This window comes from Talpa europaea (genome assembly GCF_964194135.1).
Source record: "Talpa europaea genome assembly, chromosome: 1".
In the NCBI taxonomy this organism is placed as follows: domain Eukaryota; kingdom Metazoa; phylum Chordata; class Mammalia; order Eulipotyphla; family Talpidae; genus Talpa; species Talpa europaea.
In genome coordinates this window covers 143841117-143851902 of record NC_140073.1, presented here as the reverse complement: position 1 = coordinate 143851902, position 10786 = coordinate 143841117, and the positions used below count along the sequence as shown (strand labels likewise).

General features: G+C 56.1%; 3 protein-coding genes across 5 annotated transcripts in view; 1 reads left to right on the top strand and 2 right to left on the bottom strand.

Moving 5' to 3' along the window:
• The window catches only part of PNKD (PNKD metallo-beta-lactamase domain containing), a gene marked incomplete at both ends in the record, with an annotated part of 62904 nt that extends 59139 nt beyond the window's left edge, over positions 1–3765 (bottom strand). Inside the window, 3 exons of one of the 2 annotated variants that reach the window (XM_084255972.1) lie at positions 1416–1758; positions 2782–2950; positions 3699–3765. In XM_084255972.1, coding sequence (XP_084112098.1) covers positions 1566–1758; positions 2782–2950; positions 3699–3765 — 429 coding nt within the window. Of the gene's footprint in view, positions 1–1415; positions 1759–2781; positions 2951–3698 lie in introns of those variants that run through there. The other variant, XM_084255970.1, reaches the window with a different exon arrangement.
• Positions 3766–4213: 448 nt separating this feature from the next.
• On the top strand, positions 4214–9380 carry AAMP (angio associated migratory cell protein; the record flags this gene model as incomplete). Of its 2 annotated transcripts, none has more annotated exons than XM_084229216.1 (11): positions 4214–4334; positions 4762–4917; positions 5587–5706; positions 6189–6328; positions 6976–7120; positions 7410–7493; positions 7595–7710; positions 7866–7969; positions 8090–8180; positions 8383–8537; positions 8927–9380. In XM_084229216.1, the coding sequence occupies 11 exons, from the start codon at positions 4214–4216 to the stop codon at positions 9000–9002; spliced, it is 1308 nt and encodes a 435-aa protein (XP_084085342.1). In that variant the 3' UTR covers positions 9003–9380. The 2 variants fall into 2 exon arrangements, with proteins under 2 accessions (XP_084085342.1, XP_084085341.1); XM_084229215.1 differs by having other exon boundaries at positions 4759–4917.
• A 413-nt stretch (positions 9381–9793) lies between these two features.
• GPBAR1 (G protein-coupled bile acid receptor 1) lies at positions 9794–10786 on the bottom strand (the record flags this gene model as incomplete). Its single annotated transcript, XM_084227732.1, has 1 exon — positions 9794–10786. The coding sequence occupies one exon, from the start codon at positions 10784–10786 to the stop codon at positions 9794–9796; it is 993 nt and encodes a 330-aa protein (XP_084083858.1).

Below are 10786 nucleotides of genomic sequence, written 5' to 3'. Positions count from 1 at the left end.
TGTTCAGAAGTTAAGACCCTGTTCGGCTCTGGTTTTCAGCATTTGAAAGGTATGTGCCTGGAAGAATGAATCTGGCCCTGCCCAAAGCAGGTGAGGCCTACCTTTGAGTTCTGGTTGGTTCTCTCCCATCTTTTCTAAGATAATGAAATAACATTGCCCCTGTGCTGTCTGCGCTGGAGACAATAGGCTCAGGGGCAGGGCTGCCAGCTGCACTCCTGGGCCTGCCTAGACGCTCAAACAGCTGTGGCTGGGGCAGCACATGACCTTTTCTTTGCCATGGACCCTTCTCAGTATCTGGACTCTTGGGGAAAGGCTACTGGTCTGCTTTCATGTCATTTTTGCCCCCTCAGGATCCCAAATAACTCAGTTTGGGGAGAGCAGAGGTCCCTTACCTAATAGACTCAATACTTTTGGGTTCTTTATTTGGTAGGGAGAATTGGTAAGGTGAATAAAATGCTATTTGGGGGAGATAAACATGGTTTGTAACTTGGATGGTTTGAAAGATTGAGTACAGCTGACTCCTTTTAGAAGCTACCCTTTGGAGTACCTCAATGGGGAGTAAAGGGTTAAAACTGCAAACCCTCAAGCATGGCCCCAGAACCACACTTTAACCCATAGAGTAATACAATGTTCTGGTTGGCCAGGTGTCCACTGAAATTTCTAAGGAATTGTAAAAGATAATACTGGAGGTCTCCTGACATCAACCACATGGTCCTTTGACCTGGGAGGCCCAGACACCCTGTCACGACCTATGGGATGAAAACTTGTGACACTAAAATATTACTTGGTGTTTTTCACCATTCTCAAGTAAGCAGTGGACTTTCTAACATTACTAAATGAATGGAAAGCAGATAGTCTGAGAACCTAGGTTGTCTTTTATTAAAGGATCTGTGTTAGTAGCTCATGTATTTATAAATTTTAATAAAGATGAAAAACTCAAGAGAGCTGTGGACATTTTCCCCACAAGGTTGTATGTATACATACAATTTTACATGTGGGGATGGGGTGGGGTGGGACCCTAGATTCAGACTTAGAATCTTTGCCTTAGACCTTCCCATTACAAATAAGGAAACTGAGGCCCAGAGAGGCTGAGTCATTTGGATTCAGGCAAAAGTAGTGCTTTTTCTCCCTCACCCCCTGAATGCCCTCTTTGATTCTCAATTATTTGTTCAAGGTTGAGTGGGACTCCACCCTCCTGACCAGCAGTTCTGAGGGTTTGGTCCACAGGGCTTGAGCCCAGGCTAGTGCTTTAAATCTAGTTTCTCCAATCATCCAATACTCTGAGCACTTCAGTGAGAGGGAGCACATAGTAACCAGTCCCACCCTCTGCCACTCCCCTCCCAAGGGACTCACAAACCCAGTCCTGTTTCCTTTACACTCAATTTTATTTATCTTTGGCTGGCTGCTTCGGAGGGAAGGGACAGGGCCAGGAGCTGGCAGCAGCCTGGGCTTCATGCGCCCTCTGGTGGAATTCAGAGGCAAGGATCAGAATTGAAGTCAAACCCAAAGGGGCTTCTGGCTCAAGAGGCCACAGTCAACAGTCTAGGGGAGGGCTACAGTGTTCCTCAGGCCTGCACCCCGGACTCAGTTCCACGATTCGGGGCATGTTGGGAGGAGGACCTGAACCTCTGGCTCTCATACTCGCCCGTGTTGGATGCCCGCATGTTCTGCCGAGCCTTCATCTGCTTCAAACGGTTCTTGTCCACTTCCCGCTTGGTGAGGATGAAGAGGAGGATACCACAGGGGAAGCCGATGGCCCTAAGGGTGGGGAAATGTGCATGGGGTTTGGGGAGGGGCCAAGCCTGAGCCAGAGGAGCTGGGGGGAATTTCATACCACCTTCATCAATCTCATGAACATGGAAATACCTCTTGTGTCAGCCCTACACAAATCAGATCCTGCCAGTGCTAACAGCTCTCTACCACTTCTGGTGGTAAGGCACACACTCCTAGGCAAGTCCAAACTCTGAAGCAAGGCACGAAAGGCCCCATGTGCTTGGGTTTCTGCCCACATCTTCATTCCTTTCCCCTATATCCTGACACTCTTCAACATGAGCCCACACTGGCTGTGCCTGACCTCCACACTGCCCATCCTCAAGTTTTGGTAAAGGTTCCGTCTGTCTGAACTGCCCCATACTCCCTCCCTTACTCCCCTTTTTCATCTGAGTAATTGCTACTGGGAGGCACTTTGGGGGGTATGGGGGGAAAGAGCATGGAATCACAAGACCTGGTGAGAATCTTAGCTGAGTCTCAGTTTCCTCATTAGTGAAATGGGAATGTAATACTCATTTCAAAAAAAACTAAAACATTACATTGTCAAGTACTGGCACACCTCAGGTGCTGAAGAAGATGTTAATTTCCCCTTCCATTCCCTTTAGATATAGGTAGATAATAGGTATTAAGGTCAGCGTCAAATAAACGTATTGAACACCTCCTAGGTGCTACTGTACGACTAATACAATCTCACATCATCTCAATTATCTCAAAGATTTCAACTGGACCTCTCCCCAAGCTCCCCAAAAAGTGGATGAAGCCAGGAATTCAAATTCAAATTAGATTAGCTCAGTTTACTCCACTCCACAGAAAACCCACTGTCTATTCAATTGCACATACCTTCCCCTGACCACCCCCCCCCATTCCTCTGAGATTCCAGTCCCCACACCCAGCATTTCTGTCCACACTACATTGGATTCAGTTTACCATCTGAAACTTGGAAAAGCTGGGTCCCGCTACCCGCCCTTGGAAACACTCCCCATGGTGGGCAAAGGGTCAGTTCACACTCACCAGGCTAGTCCCACAGCTTTCATGGGGTTCTTGCCCCTCTTCCTGGGAATATATTCCAGCTCAGGGGACAGGGGTTCAGGTTCCTCCTTGCACTCTGGGGAGTTGTGGCTTTGCAGTGCCCGGGTCCTATTCTGGGAAGCCTTGTTAGACGTGGCTCCTGAGAGAATCCCTGTGGATGGAGATAAAGAAGGTCAGTAAGAGAAGATGGGAAGAAAGCACCATGAGAAGAGGTTGAGATCGGAAGGAGAGTGACTGCATTTTGGAGTAACAAGTGCCAGGGAGAATACAAAGGGAAACGAGAAAATCGCCACCGAGGTGGCACCTTTGGAAGCCACTTCCACGTCACTGCGGGCTCATCGCCCTGGTGCCGGGCGAGCGAGATTCGCTGTTCATCTCCTCAGACCACAGGATGGGAAGGACTGCAGTGGGACTCATACGAGACGTATGAAGAAAATCCAAGAAAAGGTTTTCGAACTGCAGAATGTCAGCAATGGAAGGGAACTTAAAGGTAGTCTACCCATCCCCTCATTTTATAGAAGAAGAAACTGAAGCCCCAAGAGAGGAACTGCTTCGCCCAAGGTCAAACGGCTAATTATCCGAGGATAGAACCCAAGCCTCCAGAAGCTCAGGGCTCTTTCCTCTGCACTGCGGTGAGTGTGAAACACCTGGAGCGCGGGAGTCTACAAGGCTTCCTTGGGGCTCCTTCTCGAAGCCAGACCCCGGAGGTGTCTCGTAACCCGAAGGCAGGGGGATGGACCGGGTGACCTCTAGAGAGCATCTTGTAGCCCCCAGGCTCTTTAAGATCCTGCCGAGGGAACGGCAGGAATGGACAGCCCTAACCTTCAGCTGTCGCCCGTCAGGGTGTGAAAAAAAGGGGTCCTCCTGCAGTATTGCCCTCCCGGGGTCCCTCTCCTTACCCCGGAGGACGCGGGCATTTCTCGCCCCCCGGCCCTTCAGCGCCGTAGCAGCTACCACCGCCGCCATGTTCAGATCCCACCCCCTTTCACCGCGCTCCCCGCCGGGAATTGTAGTTTGCGTAAGGGGCCTCCCCCGCTCCTTCCGTCCTGACTACAAACCAGAAACTACATCCCCCAGAAGCCCGCGGAGCGGACCCGGGAGAACTACTCTTCCCAGGAGACCACGGAGACGCGCACGCTCGCTTGTTTCCCTCCTGTTGGGGGCGGAGCCACATCGGGAGGAGTTTGGGTTCTCTCCGCCACGCCCCGGCCCCGTCTCCCAACTCTGCCCTGTGATTGGTGGGCCCGCCAGTCATTCCCTTTCGCTATTGGCCGAAAGGCCGCCGCTCTTCCTGCCGGGGAGTCGCCTACGCCTACTTCCTCCCGGGAGGAGGGGCTCGAGTTCCGCGTCGTCGCGCAGAGCTGACTCTGGGAGGCGTTTGGGCCCGGAGAAGTGGATCGGCCGCTTTCGCCGCATGGAGTCCGAATCGGAAAGCGGAGCCGCCGCTGACACCCCTCCACTGGAGACCCTGAGCTTCCATGGTGATGAAGAGATTATCGAGGTGGTAGAACTGGATCCCGGTCCGCCGGACCCGGGTGAGAACTGCCGCTCCTCAGGCCATGGGACAGGAGGCGCTCACCCCTGGCCTCTGACCTCTACCTCTCCCCCTCCCCTCCCCACCTCACCGGTCGTTCCTACCGACATCTCCCTCCCTCTCTCCCTCCCCCGGCCCCTCCCCCACACTTAGTTCTCTGGCCTGACCGGGGTGGGGGTTCCCTTGACGCCTCCTCCGGCCCTTCCCCTCACACACCCCCTTCCCATCATCCCCTCTGTGCTCCCTTCCCACACGGTCTCTTGCTAAGCCCCGGTCCTTCGCCCTCCCCGATCCACATGTCGCCTCCTCCCGGTTTCATTCCACCTGTCAGACCTCACCTTACTCTCTTGCCACATGTCCCCCCACACCTCTCCCCTGGCCTCTCATCGCCTGCTAAGCCCCATCTTTTAACCCTGTCCCCAAAGCAGATGATCTGGCCCAGGAGATGGAAGATGTAGACTTCGAGGAAGAGGAGGAAGAGGAAGAGGGCAATGAGGAGGGCTGGGTCCTGGAGCCCCAGGATGGGGTGGTCGGCAGCATGGAGGGTCCAGACGACAGTGAGGTCACCTTCGCATTGCACTCAGGTAAGTCTCGGGAGAGATCCGTCTTAAACTCGGTGCAGGTGGGCAGTGAGCACAGTCATCATGGAGATGGAGCACTAGGAGGGATGCAGAGATGGGAGATGCTGGCTTTGTGGCCTGAGGGGATGGAAAAGAGCGTGGCTCCTGGGGAGTTCAAAGCTACCTCTGCTACTTGATGGCTCATGATCTCTGTTGACCTCTCTGGTCTTAGTTTTCTTTTAAAAAGCTACTTTTGGTAAAAGTTAATAAGTCATCTGAGTATGAATTAGAAGTAAGAGTGCCTTTTTGAGCATATTTTATGTAATCTCCCAAATATTACCTCTTGATAAGAAGGCAGTGTGTGGAGCACTCCTCACTCACCCAGCCTGGCAGCCTCCCCTGCTGAATGCTGTAAGCCTTGCCCAGAGGCTCTCTTGTTATCAGTGTGGGGGGGGGAGGGGGGTTGAAGGGAGCAGCTCAGTAGAGGGATCTGCCCTGGTGAAGGACTCAGAGCTTGGGGAGGAATTTCTCCAACATCCTGATGCTTGACACTTAGAAGAACTTGGATGCCCCCTTTTTCAGGAGGAAAGCACAGTTTGGGCTGGAAGGGGTGGTTCCCCGAGGTCCTGAAGGGCACAACCCTAGGTGGGAGGCCTGACCCCTCTCTTACTCATTACATATCTCTTTGGATAGCTTCTGTGTTTTGTGTGAGCCTGGACCCCAAGACCAACACCTTGGCAGTGACGGGGGGTGAAGATGACAAAGCCTTCGTGTGGCGGCTCAGCGATGGGGAGCTGCTCTTCGAGTGTGCAGGTAAGGGGGGCCTGGGTGAGATCCTGCCCCTTGGGCAGTCCCAGGGGGTGGGCCTGTATCCATCAGCCATTCCTTGAGCCCTGTTTGTGTCAGCCCTGTGCTGGGTCCCAGTGCCCCAGAGATGAATCACATAGTCTGTTGTGGGCACAGGAGAGGGAGGCGCTCTCCAAGGAGCACCTTGGAGAGCTTGGCCAAGGAAGTCTGGGAAAGGCCTAGAAGACATAGCATTGAAATAGGAGTATTTGGGCACAACGGAGTGGGTATTTCAGGTAGAGGTGCAGAATGCATAGGACAGGTAAGGCATAGGCCTGGGCTACACTTGGTTCAGTGAGGGGCCAGCACTGTCTCCCTTGGGGAGGCCTGGGGGTGTGGATTCCTGGAGTGGTGGTGAGTTTGGTCACTTGTTCTGCTGGGGCTCACCCTTTTCCCCCCCAGCTGGACCTTTCTAGGGGCCAAGTACCTGACTGCACTTTTCTCTGCAGGCCATAAAGACTCTGTGACATGTGCGGGTTTCAGCCACGATTCTACTTTAGTGGCCACAGGGGACATGAGTGGCCTCTTGAAAGTGTGGCAGGTGGACACCAAGGAGGAGGTCTGGTCTTTTGAGGCAGGAGACCTGGAGGTGAGAGCATCAGAGTGATTTAATTCTGGGGGTGTTGGGGGTCTAGTCCCACATATGCCAGCTAAGGTACCTCTGAGTCAGTGCACCCCCAAAGACTAGAATTTCTGTATCTGTTATCTGGAACGCCCCCACTAACTTTGGAAGTAGGGAGAACTTGGGTGGGGCTGGAAAAAAAAGTAAAATGAAAAGTTTTTTACTTTTAAGACCTGGAAATTAGACCACACACCTGCGGCCACCCAGCCAGGCTGCCAGGAGAAAGAGAGGGGAGACTGAGCATGTGCAAGAGCTCAGAGGGGCCTGGCCTTCTGCTTTTGATTGGGATCAAGGGTAGGGGGTCTCGGCTTTTGTGGCTCACTCCTTATTGGCAAATTTAAAACATAAAATCTAAAGCTTCAGAAGGGACAGAAAAAGATGAAAATAAACACAAGTGGCCCAAATAGCCAGTTATTTAGACTAAGCTGTGAGGCAAAGACCTCATGGGGGGTTGGGTGTGGGGAGACCGCTTGGCTGGGTAGCGGCTGCCAAGGTGTTTATTCGAGCTCGTCCTTTCTGACGTGCATGCGTCGGCATCAGCGTTTAGCCAAGCATTGGGATTACAAAAATCACAAGCTGTTAGGGCTTACACTACCCTCTTCCTCTCTGCCCAGTGGATGGAGTGGCATCCTCGGGCACCTATCCTACTGGCGGGCACGGCTGATGGCAATACCTGGATGTGGAAGGTCCCAAATGGTGACTGCAAGACCTTCCAGGGCCCCAACTGCCCTGCCACCTGTGGTCGCGTCCTCCCCGATGGTGAGAGCAGCTCCCCCGAGTGTCCTTTGCTGGATGCAGAGAGGTTGGCCCCAAGCTCTCGCCCCTCCCGAGGCCTCTTCTGGGCCACAGCTGGCAAACTGGGCTGCCCCCTGAGCACCAGCCTGGGCGCGGTGCAGACAGCTCCCCCTTTCCCGCCCTGGGTTGGGGCTCCTCTGCTGTGCCCTCGCGCAGTGTGTCCGTTCCTGGCTTGCCCACCTCCTCCCTGTCCTGCGCCGGGTGTGTCTGACTGTGCCTTCTAGCCTTTCTTCATCTGCCTCTGACCCCTTAGGAAAGAGAGCTGTGGTCGGCTATGAAGATGGGACCATCAGGGTTTGGGACCTGAAGCAGGGAAACCCCATCCATGTATTAAAAGGTATGGGCGGGGGAGCGGAGGAGGTGTCGGCCTGGGCCTTTCAGGACGGGGTAGGACTTGGGACAGAATGAAGTCTAACTTACGCCCCTGCTCCGTCCTAGGGACTGAGGGTCACCAGGGCCCTCTGACCTGTGTTGCCACCAACCCGGATGGCAGCCTGATCCTAACCGGCTCTGTGGACTGCCAGGCCAAGCTGGTCAGTGCCACCACTGGCAAGGTGAGTGGGGCCTGGAGCCTGGCTGCAGAGCCCTCCGCTCACTGCTGCTTCTCCCCTTCCTCACTCTTCAGCTGACCTTCTCACCCCTCTGCCTTTCATCTTGCAAGAGGACTCAGGCCCCAGGCCCTTCTCTGATGTTCTCTTTCGGCTCACAGGTGGTCGGTGTTTTCAGACCCGAGACGGTGGCCTCCCAGCCCAACCTGGGAGAAGGGGAGGAGAGCGAATCCAACTCCGTGGAGTCCCTGGGCTTCTGCAGTGTGTGAGTGTGAGCAGGGCCTCAGCCTGTAGACAAGAGGGAGGGGGGACCAGGGAAGAGTGGGTAATGAGCACATGAGTCTGGGCTCCTCCTTGAGCCTTGCTGGTGCTCCCCTTTGCCCAGGATGCCACTGGCAGCTGTTGGCTACCTGGATGGGACCTTGGCCATCTATGACCTGTCAACGCAGACCCTCAGGCACCAGTGTCAGCACCAGGTACAGGCAGCCTGGACCCATGGCTGTGGGGAAGCCCAGGCCCGAGGGAGAATTTCCCCCAGACGTGGCTGCCGCTTGATCCTTCTCCGTGGCGGGTCATGTCCACCCCCACCCCCGCCCCATCCCCCATGAGCATTAGGAGCAGATGCCTCGACTCTCCTGCCCCTGACACCTGTGCCCTCACACTTGTACCCTGGTGCAGTCGGGTATCGTGCAGCTGCTGTGGGAGGCGGGCACCGCTGTGGTTTACACCTGCAGCCTGGATGGCATCGTGCGCCTCTGGGATGCCCGGACTGGCCGCCTGCTCACTGACTACCGGGGCCATACGGCCGAGATTCTGGACTTTGCTCTCAGCAAGTATGTGAATTGGCCTAGGTGGGGGAGGGTCTGTGTGTGTATTGGGAAGGTGGGACTAGCACACGGCATCCATGGGGTGTGGGAGGGAGGGGATTCCTGAGGGGAGCAGGGACCTGAGGCCTGGGCATGGCCTGTGAGGGAGGAGTTCTGGGAAGCCTGAGGCCCTTGTTCCGGTGGCCAGTAACCTCTCGAGTCTCAGTCCTGGGGCTGAAGGACTGGAGCTGGGACTTGCCTCTGGCTTTAGCAAATGTGTTCTCAGCACGGGTGTGTCTGTGCAGGGCTGGAGGGCTCAGCCCTAGAATTGAGGATGTGCTGGAGTCCACCTCATGGTGGACTTGGGGCTGCACCCCACATCCCTAGTTCCTTCACTCTGTGCTTTCTGTTTACAGAGATGCCTCCCTGGTGGTGACCACATCAGGAGACCACAAAGCAAAAGTATTTTGTGTCCAGAGACCTGACCGCTAGTGACCGCCGCCTCTGCTCCGTGTCTGGTGTTGAGGGGACACCCCCACCCCACCACCAGCAGAGGCGCTGGGGTACCTGGGAGGAGGAGGGGAGGGGCCTCAGACTACTTTCCAACCCCTTCAAACTGACTTGCCCCCTCTCTGTCCCTTTCTTCCCTTCAGAGACCCTCCCCAGGGCCCGTCTCCTTCCCCTCGTCCCGACCTGGCGGGTCCTTCAAGGGAGGTTCGACCTCTTTCTCTTTCACTTTTCATTTGCTGGTGTGAGCCATGGGGGGCGCGTATTTGTATGTGGGGAGTAGGTCTTGGCGGTTCCCGTTCTTTCCCTTCCCAGGTCTCTGGGGGTGGAAAGAAGGAAGAGATACTAGTTACAGATTTTAAAATGTAAATAAAATATACTTCCCAGAGACTGTGTCTGTGTGAATTTTGTAGCGACTGTACACAAGGAGCAACCAGGAGGGGCTTGTCAGGGCGAGGCCTCCCGGATCTGGGGGTTTCAGGTACTTCAGCTTGCCCCGTGTCCGGTGGTGGTTGTCCTCCCGGCCATGGCTTGCCCGTCTGGAGCTGGACTCTCCCTTGCTGCACGTATGGCTCCAGGTTCTTTCCGCAGCTGCCTACCTGCCTTTCCCTTCTGGGGCGTGGAATGAGATGACGTATGGGGCGGAGGAGTTTTATTTGATCAGGGTGGGGTCCAAAGGAGCAGGGTCTCATCCAGAGGAGGGGAGACAAGTGGAGCCGGGTTTGGTGGTCAAGACGGATGGATTCTTCTAGTAGGAATGGGAACAGACCCTTCCTCTAGTGCAAGTCCAGGTCGACGCTGCTTTGACTGCTGGTGTGGTAGGCGGTGCCTCGGCCCGTATTGCCCCGGGAGGCCCTTTCCCGCAGCACCCGAAGCCACCGTCGAGCAGCTGCCCTCCAGGGGGCTGTGTAGCGCTGGTCACCCAGCCCCATGGCGACAGGCACAGCTGCTGCACTGGCACTGCCCAGGGAGATGAGGGACAGCAGGGTTCCCGGCCCCAGCGGTGGGCGCTGCTCATAGGCCAGGACCGAGAGGAGTAGGGTGGCCACGTAGGGGCCCCAGCACAGCCCAAAGAGCAATGTGGCCCCAGCCTGTGCCCTCGCCTGCCTCCACGTAAGGGTCCGGGCCAGGGCCGAGGGTGCACCTCGGCACACTGCCCGCTCAAGCCGGCGAATGTCCCGCAGCTGGCTGTGAGCAGCGGCCAACACCCGGGCAGAGAGGAGGGCGGCAGCACCCACGGCGGGCAGCAGGAGTCCATAGACTTCGAGGTAGAGGTAGGGGGCTGGGAAGACGGACTGGGAGCTGCAGTTGGCACCAGGGGCCCAGTGGTTCCACCCCAGAGCAGGCAGGCTGGCAAAGAGCAAGGGGCCAGCCCAGGTGAGGAGCAGGGCCAGCCGAGTGCTCCCTCGGGGTCGCAGGGGCCTCAGCACTGCCATGTAGCGCTCCCCATGCACCAGCAGGAGGTTGGCCAGCAGGGAGAGGAAGGAGAAGTTGGGAGCCAGGTAGAGCAGGAGGCAGGACCAGTAACCCCGAAGGCTCTGGCTCCATAGTCCTGGCAGCAACGGCAGCGCCAGCCCCGTGAGCAGCCCGGCCAGCAGCAGGCTCAGGAAAAAGCAGCCAGCAGGTGGACTGCGCAGGTGGCGGTCCCTGGCGATGCCCAGGGCCAGGAGCAGGTTGGCAGCGACAATGAGGCTGGCCAGGGCCAGGGAGAGCCCCAAGGCCCCTTCGGGGATGGGGCTGGGCGTCTCCCCGGTGCTGTTTGGTGTCAT